Source organism: Rutidosis leptorrhynchoides, chromosome 8 (genome assembly GCF_046630445.1).
Source record: "Rutidosis leptorrhynchoides isolate AG116_Rl617_1_P2 chromosome 8, CSIRO_AGI_Rlap_v1, whole genome shotgun sequence".
NCBI lineage: Eukaryota > Viridiplantae > Streptophyta > Magnoliopsida > Asterales > Asteraceae > Rutidosis > Rutidosis leptorrhynchoides.
This window is the reverse complement of record NC_092340.1, coordinates 259700506-259715908: the sequence shown is the minus strand read 5'-3', so window position 1 is coordinate 259715908 and position 15403 is coordinate 259700506. Positions and strand designations below refer to the sequence as shown.

The 15403-nt window shown below is 34.1% G+C and overlaps 2 protein-coding genes across 2 annotated transcripts; both read left to right on the top strand.

The window, feature by feature from the left end:
- Positions 1-552: 552 nt before the first annotated feature.
- On the top strand, positions 553-9587 carry LOC139861940 (phenylacetaldehyde reductase-like). The gene is made up of 6 exons (XM_071850463.1): positions 553-718; positions 1592-1761; positions 1883-2071; positions 8221-8386; positions 9166-9352; positions 9432-9587. The coding sequence occupies exons 1-6, from the start codon at positions 613-615 to the stop codon at positions 9577-9579; spliced, it is 966 nt and encodes a 321-aa protein (XP_071706564.1). The 5' UTR covers positions 553-612; the 3' UTR covers positions 9580-9587.
- Positions 9588-10521: 934 nt separating this feature from the next.
- Positions 10522-12408, top strand: LOC139864153 (phenylacetaldehyde reductase-like). The gene is made up of 6 exons (XM_071852740.1): positions 10522-10627; positions 10737-10906; positions 11025-11213; positions 11479-11644; positions 11870-12056; positions 12279-12408. Exons 1-6 carry the CDS (start codon positions 10522-10524, stop codon positions 12406-12408), a joined length of 948 nt encoding a protein of 315 aa, XP_071708841.1.
- The last annotated feature ends 2995 nt before the right edge of the window (positions 12409-15403 follow it).

Below are 15403 nucleotides of genomic sequence, written 5' to 3'. Positions count from 1 at the left end.
CGCGAGAAAGCAGCTTGGATGGCTCGCGATCGCGAGAGCTGGGCGGACAGGAAGATTCCAGAATTGTTCTTGCTTGTTCCCTAAGTTATTTCCTTATTTGTATTTGCCTATAAATAGGGACCCCGCGTCGCTTGTTCCCTAAGTTATTTCCTTATTTGTATTTGCCTATAAATAGGGACCCCGCGTAACTCTTAACAATGCGCATGAAAAATATAGTGAAAAATATATAGTTTGTGTTCGTGGAGTAAACTCTTCTCCGTGTTTTGAAGTTGGGATATAACTACGTTAAATCCCGTGTCATTTATCTTTATCGCTATACTTTAATTATTCGTTTATCGTTCGTGGATTGGTGATTGGTTTAAATCAGTTGTCTTTGAGGTCTTATGAATTGTTAACATATAACGTTCTCGTCGGTAGTCACTAATACCACTTGTAGTGGTATGGGGTTCTTTTGCCCTGTTACTGACCCTACAACAAAACCCTATGATGGACCAAATTACTTAAAAAAACAAATTACTAAGTGGTAGTCATTTGTCTTCCAGAATACTCCGTATTTTTAAGAAACTTATAAAACAAACTTCATAATTTCAATTTTCAATCTAAGAGGTGGAAATGAAGGTGGTTTGTGTAACAGGAGCATCCGGGTTCATAGCTTCATGGCTCGTTAAGTTGTTGCTTGCTCGTGGTTACACCGTTCATGCCACTGTTCGCTCTCTTGGTCCACCTCTTTCTCTTTGACTTTCTACCTCTATTTTACGATTCAGATTTTATCACTTTATTTGCAAACGTTTATAGTAACTGCATGTTGATGTCAATATATAAGTAGTTTGAGTATTGATTATTTGTTATTGACTTGATTCAAATTTTACTAAATTAGTTTTCATTCTTGAGTGCTTTGTGTTAAAGTAGTTTGAGTATTGATTATTAGTTATTGACTTACTGTTACGTTACGTAATTACCTTGGATACATATACAAACTACCCCTAAGATTTGATCTATAGTAAAAAAAACAATGATAAATGGTTGAGATCGTTGATTGAGAATTAATCGGATCAGTCTTTTATACATTTATTAAAATTAAATGATACTCTAAATAGATTTCAAAATTATTTATGAATATTTAAAAAAATCATATGCATAAACAAAACTAAACTCTTACATAATATTTTGACCCATAAAAATAATCCTTCAATTGTTTAAATATTCTGTAATAGTATATGTTTAAATTCATATAAAACGTTTACAAACTTTGACTTTAACTTATTTTGACTGATTTGGACCGACTAAATCTTACTTAGATCAATTAAATTCTTTGGCTCATTGACCAACATTGACCGATTAGTAAGAGAGACTTTGAAATATCTATCGGTCTGCTTCTAAAACCGATTAATTGAGATTTTTACAACCATGGATAAATGCAATATATACTACAGACCATGGTTTCCATTAATTTGTAATAGGGAGTTAGTTTCTTTGAATACAGTGCAATTCTAGATTGTAAGTTATTTGATCAGTGGAAATGTTAGCACCCATCTTGCTCTCTTTTTTATATTCATTAATGGCTAACTTATTCCATTAGAATGTGTTGCAGATGATCCGAAAAAGACGGAACACTTACAAGCTCTCGATGAAGCAAAGGAGAGACTAACTTTGTTTGAAGCTGACTTAATTACAGAAGGATCTTTCGATTCCGCCTTTGAGGGATGTGTATGCGTCTTTCATACCGCGTCCCCGGTTGTGTTTACAGTGGATGACCCAAAGGTCAATTTTTGTTATTTTACTTCAGTTTTGAAAAATAGCTTAAACTTTTCAAACATTGTTGGTAAAGAATTAGTTATGTCAAGGTATTCAAATGTTCAATTGTTATTTTATTTTGAATTAGGCACAATTGATGGATCCAGCAGTGAAGGGGACAATTAATGTTCTTAAATCAGCTGCAAAGGTTCCATCTCTCAAGAGAGTGGTCCTGACATCTTCGATAGCTGCGGTTATGTTTGGTGTAGATGTTCCACAATCGAGTGTTGTTGATGAAACATGGTTCTCAAATCCATTAGTTTGTGAGCAAAAAGAGGTACAATAAGCTTATTGAACAAATCTTACAATCAACACAAGAAACGAATACCAGAAGAATTAATCAAAAATAACCACCTCTACTTTGTGAGGATTGAACCAAATGAATAACGAATACAAAAAATGATCTCTCAAAAAATACAGATCTGACCAAATCCCTATTTTATACAGAGACCAATGACGGCTAAGCAAAAAAATTACATACAGACCCCTTTAATAAATAATGTACAGATTTGGTCCTTGGAGTATTAGTTAGATCACAACTGTGTCCCGTCGTTGTGTTAGTTAATCAAACCCCATACCAGGTACGTTATTTGTATTAACTAACACTCGATTCACATTGTGACTAACCCTTCTACACTTGAACAGCAATACCAGACCATAATCCTTGTAGCTTCTCTGCAACAATCTTCCAGAATCACTTTTAAACACCAAGCCTGAAAAACACAAACTTAATGAGTAGAAATCAACTTAATCAAACAATTAGATTAATCCTTTTAACACCCTCCCTTAATCTAATTGTGGAAAAGATCTATCATGTTCATTTTTTCTGTAATAAAAGAGTGCTGACTTAAACTTAAACCCTTAGTGAAAACATCTGCAAGATTATCATTGGAATCAATCTTAACAGCCTTAATAATTCCATCACAAATTTTATCTCTTACATAAAAGAGATCAATCTCAAAATGTTTTGTTCTCTCATGGAACACAGGGTTTGAAGAGATTTGTATAGCAGCTTTATTATCAACAAAAATTTCAACTGGAATTAAATTTGATACTCTTAAATCTTTCAAAACTTTCAAGATCCATATTATTTCACATGACACAGATGCAAGAGCTCTAAACTCTGCTTCTGCTGAAGATCTTGAGACTGTTTCCTGTTTTTTACTTTTCCAGGCAACAAGACTCCCACAGAACATAACACAATATCCAGTAATAGATTTTCTTTCCATCATTTTCTTACCCCAATCAGAATCAACATAAGCTTTTAAGTCAAAAACTTTACCTTTCTCCAAGAAAATACCTTTACCTGGAGACTTTTTCAAGAATCTCAGCAATCTTAAAGCAATCATCATGTGAGAATTCATAGGAGTATGCGTAAATTGACTTAAAACATGAACAGTAAATGCAATATCAGGTCTAGTTAATGTCAGATAAATGAGTTTTCCTACTAACTTCTGATATTGATTTACATTCTTAACAGGATAATCATTTTTGATCTCAGCTATGTTTGGCTCTATTGGTGTGAAGGCAGGTTTACAAGCAGTTAAACCAAAATCAGCTAACAATTCAACACAGTACTTTCTTTGACACATACACAACCCATTTTTTTCATTTAAAATTTCTATTCCTAAGAAATATTTAAGAAGCCCTAGATCTTTTATCATAAATTTTGTAGCAAGAAATGTTTTAACTTTTTCAACTTCACTATCATCACTACCAGTTACAACAATATCATCAACATAAACAAGCAGGCCAATAAAATAAGTATTGTTACACTTAACAAACAAGGAGTAATCATTTTTACTTTGCTCAAAACCAAACTCAATTAAAGCAGCTGTGAGTTTTTCATTCCACTTCCTGGGAGCTTGCTTAAGTCCATAAAGGGACTTAACAAGCTTGCACACTTTTTTCTCAGATTGATCATAATAGCCCAGAGGTAAAGACATGTAAACATCTTCTTCAAGGTCACCATACAAAAAAGCATTATTTATATCTAATTGATATAAATTCCACCCTTTTTGTACAGCAACACTTAAAAGACATCTGACAGTAATCATTTTTACAACAGGAGAAAATGTTTCATCAAAATCAATTCCCTCCCTTTGATTATAACCCTTTGCAACTAACCTTGCTTTGTACCTATCAATTTCACCACTAGACTTATATTTAATCTTGTATACCCATTTACATCCAATAGGTACTCTACCTTCAGGCAGATCAGTAAGTACCCAGGTCCCATTCCTATAAAGGGCTTCCATTTCAGAATTCATGGCATCAACCCATTTTGGGTCTTTGCATGCTTCCCAAAAAGTCTCAGGTTCAACACTTTTGTTTAAAGTGGAAACAAAACATCTATTTTCTTTACTAAGATTAGAATAATTTATAACTTTGTCCAAACTATACTTAACTTTTGCATTTAGCACATAATCATTATATTTAGATGGTAGCTGAGCTTTTCTAGATGACCTTCTTACATCTTGAGCAGTCTCCTGAGTTGGTATAATAGTTTGATTGTATGTATTGCCCTCAGGGAGATTAGTGTCAACATTTGGTGTTGCAGGTAAGGATGTATCCATTGTTTGCTCAGAAGAACCACCAACAGAACACCCTTGGTTGCCATCACCATGTTGTTGTGAGTCTTTCCCTTCATCATTGGGACTTTTAGAATCTTGGTTATCATCAAAAAAATCAAAGAAGTTTATAGTATTTAAATCCTTTGGTTGAAAAATATTTTCAGAAAAATCTTTTGCAGACTTGAAAGGAAAAATTTGTTCATAAAATTTTACATCTCTTGAAAAAATAAAAGCTTGTTTATCAAAACTATACAACTTGTAACCTTTCTTAACAGTAGAATAACCAACCAAAGCACATTTTTCAGACTTAGAACTAAACTTATCATTTGAGTTTAAAACAGAAGCAAAACACAGACATCCAAAGACCCTAAGATGGGAAAGACTAGGTTTCTTTTTATATACCAACTCAAAGGGACACTTACCACTCAAAATGGAAGAAGGTAACCTGTTAATCAAATAAGTAGCAGTAAGTACACATTCACCCCACATATAAAGAGGAATCCCCCCTTGAAACATAAGTGCTCTTGCTATATTTAGCAAGTGTCTATGTTTCCTCTCAGCAATCCCATTTTGCTGTGGAGTGTATGCACAAGTAGTCTGATGGATAATACCATTTGAAGTTGTAAAATTATTCATGTTTGCATTTAGAAACTCTGTTCCATTATCACTCCTAATAATCTTTACCCTTTTTTCATACTGATTTTTTAACAAAACACAGAACATTTCAACATGTTCAAACACTTGTTCTTTTGATTTAAGTAAGTATACCCATACAGCTCTTGTACAGTCATCCACAATAGTAAGGAAGTATTTATAACCTCCTTTACTCACAACCCTATAAGGACCCCAGACATCCAAATGAATTAATTCACCCAACTCAGTAGTCTTGTGATCACTGAGTGGAAAAGGGTCTCTAGTTTGCTTTGCCTTATGGCAGATTTCACAAGGATCATGTTTTTTAAAATTATTCAATTTTAACTCAGATTTCAAAACATGTAAAACTTGATCAGCTGGATGTCCCAGTCTGTCATGCCAGATAGTTTTGGACAAATAACAAGTACCATCAATTAAATCACCTTTCAACTTGTCATCAAACAAATACAATCCATCACACTGATTACCAGTCTCCAGAGTCCTTAAAGACTTCAGATCCTGAATATAACATTTATTTTTATCAAAACCAACAAACAAATCATTATCTCTTACTAAGCAATGCACAGAGAGCAAACTAACACAATATTGTGGAACAATTAATACATCATGCAGAACAACATGTTTAGACAACCTTAAATTCCCAATTTTACTGACCAAAGCTCTAGTCCCATTAGGATGACCAACAGTTAGATTCAAATTACTTACATCAACTAAATCTTCAAAATTTTTATCACTATTTGTCATGTGTTGATTTGCTCCAGAGTCAATTATCCAACCAAAATTATTATTATTCTGACTTTCAACTTGATTAACCATAAAGAATTTATGAAAATGATCATTAAAGTAAGCATTTAAATTAAGGAATTCACCTGACAAATTAGACTTTATATTACTGTTATTCACTTTTCCATCCAGAATGCTCAACAATCTGGATATTTGATCACTTGACAGATTAACAGAATTAGGAACAGAAGTCCCTGCATCATTAAAACTAGAAGTGTGTTTCACAGCATTAGCACTATTAGGATTTCTTCTTTTAAAGTTTGGTGGATAACCAACAATCTCAAAACATCTATCAATAGTATGGTTTGTTAAACCACACCTTGTACACTTCATGTTAGTATTTCTAGGTGGATATCCTATTACTTCAAAGCATCTATCAATAGTGTGTCCAACTCTGTTACATTTTTTGCATTTTAGTTCAGAAGATGAGCCTCTTTGCCTATTGTTATTCATGTTAGACATAAAAGCAGATGATTCACTTATAACTTTCTTTTCTTTAACAACCCTATGTGATTCTTCTCTTGAGATGAGTGAAAAAGCAGTTTTAACACTTGGCAATGGATCTGTTGTAAGTATGTTACTTCTTAATTGTTGATAAGTATCATCAAGACCCATTAAAAATTGCATTAATTTCTGGTTATTTATATGATCTTGTCTTAGTTTATCAACATCACATTCACATGATGGTATTTTACACAGCATATCATATTGTTTCCATAATGAGTTAAGTTTATGATAATAATCTGAAACAGATGTGCCATTTTGTGTCAGTGAGTTTATTCTTTGATATAAATTGAACATAAATGACCCATCCACTTTATCATAAGTTTCCTTTAACTCATTCCAAACCACAGAAGCAACTTTGGAATATACTTGACCAAAATACAATTCTTCACTCATAGCACCTAAGATCCATGAAAGAACCACAGCATTACACCTCTCCCATTGATTTGCTAAAACATCATCTGTAGTAGATTTTTCTAAAGATCCATTTATAAAACCAGTTTTATTTTTTGTTTGCAATGCAAGTTCCATTGCACATGACCAAGATTTATAATTTTCTGTCCCTTTTAACTTGAAATTAATGAGAGGTGTACTGCTAATATCACTTGCATGTAAGTAAAGTGGATCACCAAAATCCAATTTACTTATCATGGTGACCTCATCATCATCCACATCAGACATATTGACAGAATCAAGCAAGAAATCAGAAAATCACACAGAAATACAGATAACAGAACACAAACCACCAAGAAGAACCTACTGCACTTGATCAGGTTTCCTTAGATCTTTAATGATCAAGGTCAAGAGTTGGGTGCAGTGTTCTTAGATAAGAAATCAACAAATATTACCCAAACAGATTAAAGATAAAACAAGAATCAACACATGTTAACAATTATATCAACAAATTTCATACAAACAGATAATAGAGAAGAGATCTTGGCTATAGACCAAGTGTACTCAATGGGGGCAGTTGATTCCTGTAAGCACAGAAACTCCCACGAGCATTGACTTGCTACCAACACAAGTAGGAAGAAATAGCTCACAGAGTACTCCACAACACCTTCAATAGCATCGGAAGACAACCAGATATCAACAGCAACCAAGAACAATTCGTGAAATTAGGGTTCAACAAGAATACGCCCTAAATCCACAATCGAAGTCCCAGATCTAGCCCGATCAAACGAGTGAAACAAGATCGTTTCACCTTGACAGGAACAAGAAGAGAACGAATCTTAATTTTCACAAAACACCTTTGAAAAACTGAAACCCTAATTTTTGATTTTCCAGATCTGAAAACCCTAATTTGACTTCTCAGATCAACACCAAACCGAAACAATATCGAGCGAGCCGCTCTGATACCATGAACAAATCTTACAATCAACACAAGAAACGAATACCAGAAGAATTAATCAAAAATAACCACCTCTACTTTGTGAGGATTGAACCAAATGAATAACGAATACAAAAAATGATCTCTCAAAAAATACAGATCTGACCAAATCCCTATTTTATACAGAGACCAATGACGGCTAAGCAAAAAAATTACATACAGACCCCTTTAATAAATAATGTACAGATTTGGTCCTTGGAGTATTAGTTAGATCACAACTGTGTCCCGTCGTTGTGTTAGTTAATCAAACCCCATACCAGGTACGTTATTTGTATTAACTAACACTCGATTCACATTGTGACTAACCCTTCTACACTTGAACAGCAATACCAGACCATAATCCTTGTAGCTTCTCTGCAACAATCTTCCAGAATCACTTTTAAACACCAAGCCTGAAAAACACAAACTTAATGAGTAGAAATCAACTTAATCAAACAATTAGATTAATCCTTTTAACACTTATATATATTTATGATTATCAAGCTAGATCAAGGTATAATCAATTTTCATTGTACCATTCAGATGTGGTATTTCGTTTCAAAGACATTGGCTGAAGATGCTGCCGTGAAATATTCAAAAGAGAACGGATTGGAGTTGGTAGCTATAAATCCTGGATTTGTGATTGGTCCTATTTTACAACCAACACTCAATCTCACTTCTGAGAAATTCATGAACTTTTTAAAAACCGGTAATTCATCCTATAACATATGTGTGTGCATCATGATGATGATAATAATCACTTCACGGGTGGGCTTATGTGACAACCCATGTATGTATGTTTTATGTTTATGTCCTCGTTATGTAACAGGTCAATATGGGTTGTATTTTATCTCAAACGGGTCAAATAATAGAAATACACAATTAAGTCAATTGGAGTCTTACCACTTGCATTAACAGAGTAGTGGTACCTTGGGTATCCAGGTTCATGGGATGAGAAGGTCGTGGTTCGAATCCAGGGGGAGTTATTTTCAAATTGTGCCTTATGGGCACTTAATATGGGGATTTTCTCTAGATTGCGCCTTCTGGGCAGTTAATCTAGGATTTCCTCCTCACACGTGATCCGTATAGGATTGGAATGGGCAGATTTGAGAGTGTGCAACACGTGCGCTCGCACAGGGCGCATAATCCATAGGGGCCTATAATCCGACAACATGTAATACTTATGAAAAATATTGTTAAGACGGGTGCTGGTACTTAGTTTTTTTAGTATTCACTTAACTTATTCTTACATATATTTAAATATTTTGTATTTAAAGGCCTATTTTTTATTGATTGAACATCGCCCATATGAAAAATTGGAATCGACGCGACGGCCCTAATGATTAGGCGAGTGGCTTCTGGCCCCGTCATTGACTCTAACATGCTGTTAAAAAGTCAATGGGAGTCTTTTTGTAGCATTCATGTACTTGTTTCTTGCAATGAATACAAATACACTTTTCTTTAATTTGTTGAATCGTATATATGTAGGAAAAGAATTATTCCCAGATGGAATCTATATGCTTGTGGACGTGAGAGACGTTGCGGCTGCACATATATTAGCCTTTGAGAACCCGGAAGCTAAAGGTAGATACTTAATGGTTGGGAATATGGTTCGTTCTTCGGTGATCATGAAGATCTTAGAGAAATTCTACCCTGCTTTTGGCTTTTCTCAAAGGTAAGTACTTGCAAACCTCAATATCCTTTCTAACTTGAAATTTTGATAATTATTATGTTATCCTTGCAAAATTCGATAGGTATGAAGATAACAACTGCAACGAGCCACTACCATACAGTATATCAAGGGCAAGAGCGGAAAGTCTAGGCGTCGAATTTACGCCACTGGAGGTAACAATCGAGGACACGGTTGAAATCTTGAAGGAGAAGAAGTTATTAAACTTATGAAAAATCAAAGTATGTGATCATTCGTTTGTTTCAAGAAAATGGCTTGCATTGTTCATATGTAATGTAGAAAGGGAACGTATTATTAGGGATCAAAGTGATATCTACACTTTGAAACTTAATTTTCACACAGTATAACTTTTTATGTACAATTTTCGTGATAAATAGAAATCGATAGTGGTACAATTTTATGTAGTTATAGGGACCCAGTCACAACAATTAAGAGGATAAACAAATCACTAACTTAGCTCTTGTAGCAATGAATCACAATAAATAAATAATGATTACCAACAATAGGACATGTGAATTTAATGTGGTTATATGTGATCTTTAATATTAAAGATTGGTATATGATATGAGGATTCAACGTGGTTATATCTTTAAGATCGATTTAATCCAAGTATTAAAGCACAAACATATTGAACACCATCTCGTTCGAGATCTTACCTCCCGTCCAGGACCTGATCTTCCTCTAATGTGCTGAATCAGAGTTTTACTGTTATTTTGAAGTCCATGGTGATAAAGGATGATAAATGTTGAACAATGAAAACTCATGCATTATTCATTCAATATTTACATATTACTCAGTGCAAGGATAACCTAAGATATAAATGTATGAATAATTGAACTGTCAATGAAAGGTGTGCCCCTTTTCTTTATCTTTTTTTTTTTCTCTGTTCAATTTCTAGTTTTTCTAGTAAAAAGTAATAACACTTGAAATTCCATGAAATGGAAGTTTGAATAATTAGTGTGCTTTTGAGGTACTGAGCGGGTAGTCACTAAAAAACAAATTACTGACTCTGTAACAAAACCCATGCATGGAACATATCACTTTATAAAAACAAATTACTTAGCGGTATCATTTGTCTTTGAACATTTTTAAGAAACTATCATATAAGTACAAACCTCATAATAATAATAATAATTTAAAACTAAGAGGTAGAAATGAAGGTGGTTTGTGTAACAGGAGCATCTGGGTTCATAGCTTCATGGCTCGTTAAGTTGTTGCTTGCTCGTGGTTACACCGTTCATGCCACTGTTCGCTCTCTCGGTCCACCTCTTTCTCTTTGACTTTCTACCTCTGTTCTCTGATTCAAATTTTATCACTTTAATTTGCACATATAATCGCTGGCTACTTATTCCATTAGAATGTGTTGCAGATGATCCGAAAAAGACTGGACATTTACAAGCTCTCGATGGAGCTAAGGAGAGGCTATCTTTGTTTAAAGCTGACTTGATTGAAGAAGGATCTTTCGATTGCGCCTTTAATGGCTGCGTATGCGTCTTTCACACCGCATCCCCTGTTATGTTTACAGTGGATGACCCACATGTCAATTTTTGTTCTTTTGCTTTGATTTTAAAAAATAGCATAAATTTTTCAAACAATATTGGTAGAGACATACTTACGTCAAGGTATTCAAATGTTCAGTTATTTGATTTTGAATTAGGCACAATTGATAGATCCTGCAGTGAAGGGGACACTTAATGTCCTTAAATCAGCTGCAAAGGTTCCAACTCTCAAGAGGGTGGTCCTGACATCTTCGATGTCTGCGGTGATGTTCGGTGTAGATATTCCACAATCGAGTGTTGTGGATGAAACATGGTTCTCAAATCCATTAGTTTGTGAACAAAAAAAGGTATAGTAAACTATTATAATTTGTTATCAGGATAAATCAAGATGTGAAAAGGTAGAAGGTTTTCTTTGTTCGGGTTATCTGGGAGGGCGAGTAATCCGACCCCATACATGTACGCAGCCCAGCAGAGTTACTCTCTAGCTATTTCCAACCCTTGCCACCACAAAATATTCGTCCTAAGCAAGATTCGAACGTGAGACCGTTCAGATGTGGTTCTTGTCAATTGATTAAGAGTTTTATAATCGATAATTTATTTTGTACTGTTCAGATGTGGTATTTCGTTTCAAAGACATTGGCTGAAGAAGCAGCTGTGAAATATTCAAAAGAGAACGGACTGGATTTGGTCGCCATAAATCCGGGATTTGTGATTGGTCCTATTTTACAACCAACACTCAATCTCACTTCTGAGGGATTCATGAACTTCGTAAAAACAGGTAACTGAATCCCATAAATGATCTCGTCTTGCTCTGGTCCGTGAGAGTTGTATTTTATCTCAAACAGGTCAGAAAAAAAAAAAATAAAAAAAAATAAAAGGCTTAGTATATACTGTATTCAATACTTAATGGTAGTCTTTTTGTAGGATTCTGGTACTTGTTTCTCTGTGTATACAACGAATAAAGATTCAGCCTTCTTTAAGTTGTTGAATCCTATATATGCAGGTAAAGAAGTATTTCGAGATGGAATATATAGACTTGTTGATGTGAGAGATGTTGCTAATGCACATATATTAGCTTTTGAGAACCCGGAAGCTAAAGGTAGATACTTAATGGTTGGGAATATGGTTCGTTCTTCGGTGATCATGAAGATTATTGAGAAACTCTCCCCTTCTCTTGGCTTTTCACAAAAGTAAGAACTTTTTTTTTATCGATCTTTTCTAATCTCTTGATCAATTTATCTTTTTCGGAATCAACTTCATTCAGAACTTTTGAATCTTTTAGATTATGAATCATTCAGCGCTAAATCATTCAGGTTTATCAAACGAACCTTAGATATCAAACGCACCCTAAATGTCTCGGTGCAACTCGAAATCTGATTTATTAATATATTATTTTCTTAAAATTCTGATAGGTACAAAGAGACTAACTGCCCCGATTCAGTGCCTTTCAGTATATCAAGGGCAAGAGCGGAGAGTTTAGGCGTTGAATTTACTCCATTGGAGGTAACCATCAAGGACACAGTTGAAAGCTTAATTTATTGAGCTTCTAAACCTCAAATTATGTTCATGATCAGTTTGCTTCAGCACAATGGCTTGAATATCTTTAGATGAAATGCTGATAGGAAACAGCAACTATTTACTATGGAGTTGATGTTACAACGTATTTTACTTCCTAAACTAGAATTTCACGTGATTTTACAAATAAAATAAAACTTTTTAATGGATAATTTTGGTGTATTAGCTAAATCGATGTTTAAGGTGACCTAATGGTAAATTGCTATCCTGTTCTCACCAGAAGTCGAACTTGATATACACATCTTCAACATGAAAAACTATGAAAAGGGTTGGAACCGATTATGACGGTATCTAGATAAGACTGCCTAAATCAAAGTATGGGTGTGTTTGGACGAAAGTAGCTGGAGCTGGAGCTTATGAGCAGGAGCTGGAGCGGAGTTTATTTTTGAAGCTGGTAGCTGGAGCTTAATATTTTTTATAAATGTTTGGTAAACTAGCTGGAGCTTATATTTCAGTTTATAAGCTCTACTTTTTTCATAAGCTACTACAAGTAGCTTATTTTTTCAGAGCTTATGATTTTCATAAGCTCTACTTTTTTTGTCTACCAAACGAAGCTTATGACTTGGAGCTTATTAAAATCATAAGCTCAAGCTCTCATAAGCTTCCATAAGCTCCAATAAGCTACGCGCCAAACACACCCTATATAAAAGAGTCGACTTCCTCATAAATATAGTTTTATTTAAAAAAAAAAAAACACTTAATTTAAAGAACATACGAAAAAACAACATAACAATTGAGTTGTATTAATATATGATTATTAATTTCATATTGTTTTAATGAATAGGGAAGTATATTTAGGAGATAGGGGAAGTAATTTTTATTTTTAAAAAAATTGTTTTTTACAAACATTAAAATCAGGTAAAAATATGAACATTTAAAAAAGACATTTTGTGAAAAATGTTATTATTTTCATCAGAAAACGCTTGAAAAATAACATTTATCACGATGAATGTTATTCCTGATAAAGTCAGCTATAACATTCATCGTGATGAATGTTATTCTCTAAGCGTTTTCTGGTGAAAATAATAACATTTATCACAAATTATCTTATTTAAATGTTCATATTTTCACCCAATCTTGTCATTCAAAACAAACTTTTTTTTATAAAAAAAGATAAATAAATAAAAATTTACTTTCCTCTTTCCTCTTAAAATTCACTTTCGTTTTGATTAGCCCCCTTACTATCATTAGTTTTTATTACTCTTAACTATTTTGTGATTTTATAGTTAAAACTCTGTCTATGATTTTGTCATTACTAATATCCTTATCATTATTGCCTTTCACAAAAAAAAACAACTGTGTTTATGATTTAAGCGATAAAATAACAATAACAACAATACTCAATTTTGCCCGTACGAGATATGAGGGAGATTTAAGATGTAGACAATCATTCATCTACCTTAAAATAATGAGATGTAGTATTTTATTTTAGCCTCTTTATTTTTATCCTACTCCGTATAACACATTTTACTCTCTTTTAACATTTTTCTTTTTTATTTGTGCTCTCTTTTTTTTAACGACCAAAAGTTATTAATAAAACCACGAGCTATCCTAGCAAGGAGCTAGAAAAGAACTCACAATCACAACTATCTTCGGTTGATATTACAATCGGACAGTCGGATCCCTGCAAAATGAAATCTTTATTGCTTTAATTTTTTAATATTTTTTTGAACAATGGAAAATATTATTAAAAAACCAGACAATTACAAAGCAACCTCCAGCAAGAAACATGATGAGTGACAAACAACAATTAGAAAGGCATTTGTAGCCAATAATGATAACACGACACAATGTTACTTCTACATTTTAACAACATAAAAGAGTAGTAACGAACCACGTCAAACAAGTCTCCCCTTTTCATCGGATGAGATGCGAAGATTAAACTATTTTGTAAATCTCATAAGACCTAAATTGTCGCCACACCAATCACATACACCTTTTGCTGCTTGTCCAAGCTTGCATTCCATGAAGAGAACCGTGCTAACCACGTGCCCCATGAGAAAAACATAAAAGAATGCTACCCATTCAACATGACACCCTCTCCCACAAGCATTGTTTGTACTACACTGGAAAAACACATGGTCAATGTCATCTAAACCGCTACTGCACATGGCACAAGAGATTGACTTGATGTCAATACCCTTAGACGTTAAGTTACACCTTGTAGGTAAAGCATTCAAATGAAGTCGTCAATAGAAAATGTTAACCTTCTTCAGCACAAATTTGGACCAAACAAACTCATGATCGATAGAAGGAAGAATTATCCGTCTATATGCTTCCTTGTGCTTGCCACATAAAATATGCAATCTTCATCAAGAGACCACGACCAACCATCACTACTGGTACCCAGGTGAACGTTGTCAATCTCCTGAACAAGCTGCTCTCGCATAACCTCTGTACGACCTTTAAGACTCGAGTGAGTCCAGTTCCACCTTCAAATTCCATTTGAATTACGATTTGCTAAAGTGAAATTTGGATCAGCCTCAACATGAAATAGTCTATCAAATCTAAGTTGAAGACACTTACTACCACACCAAATATCACTCCAAAACTTGATATCATTACCATCCCAAACCCGTATTTTCAACGAATGTAAAGGCACTATATTCTTGTCATGTAATGTTTTTCAAGAAGCAACAACTTTGGACCAGATTCCATTTTTTGCACACCCGTTAGGAGATAGCCCCACCTTGTTCCCATGGATAGACTTATGGACTTAAACCCATAAACAATTATGTGATGAAACAAGCATCCAACTCCATTTTTGTAATAACACACAATTAAAAGCTTTTAAGCTACCGATATCTAACCCGCCGTTAGCAAAAGAAGCCAACACCACCTCCCACTTTACCCACGTCATGTTTTTGCAATCTTTAGTGCCACCCCAAAAAACAACGCCCTTAATCTCTCCAAACTAGCCACAACCGTATACGGGCATTTATGTAACGAGAACAAATAAATT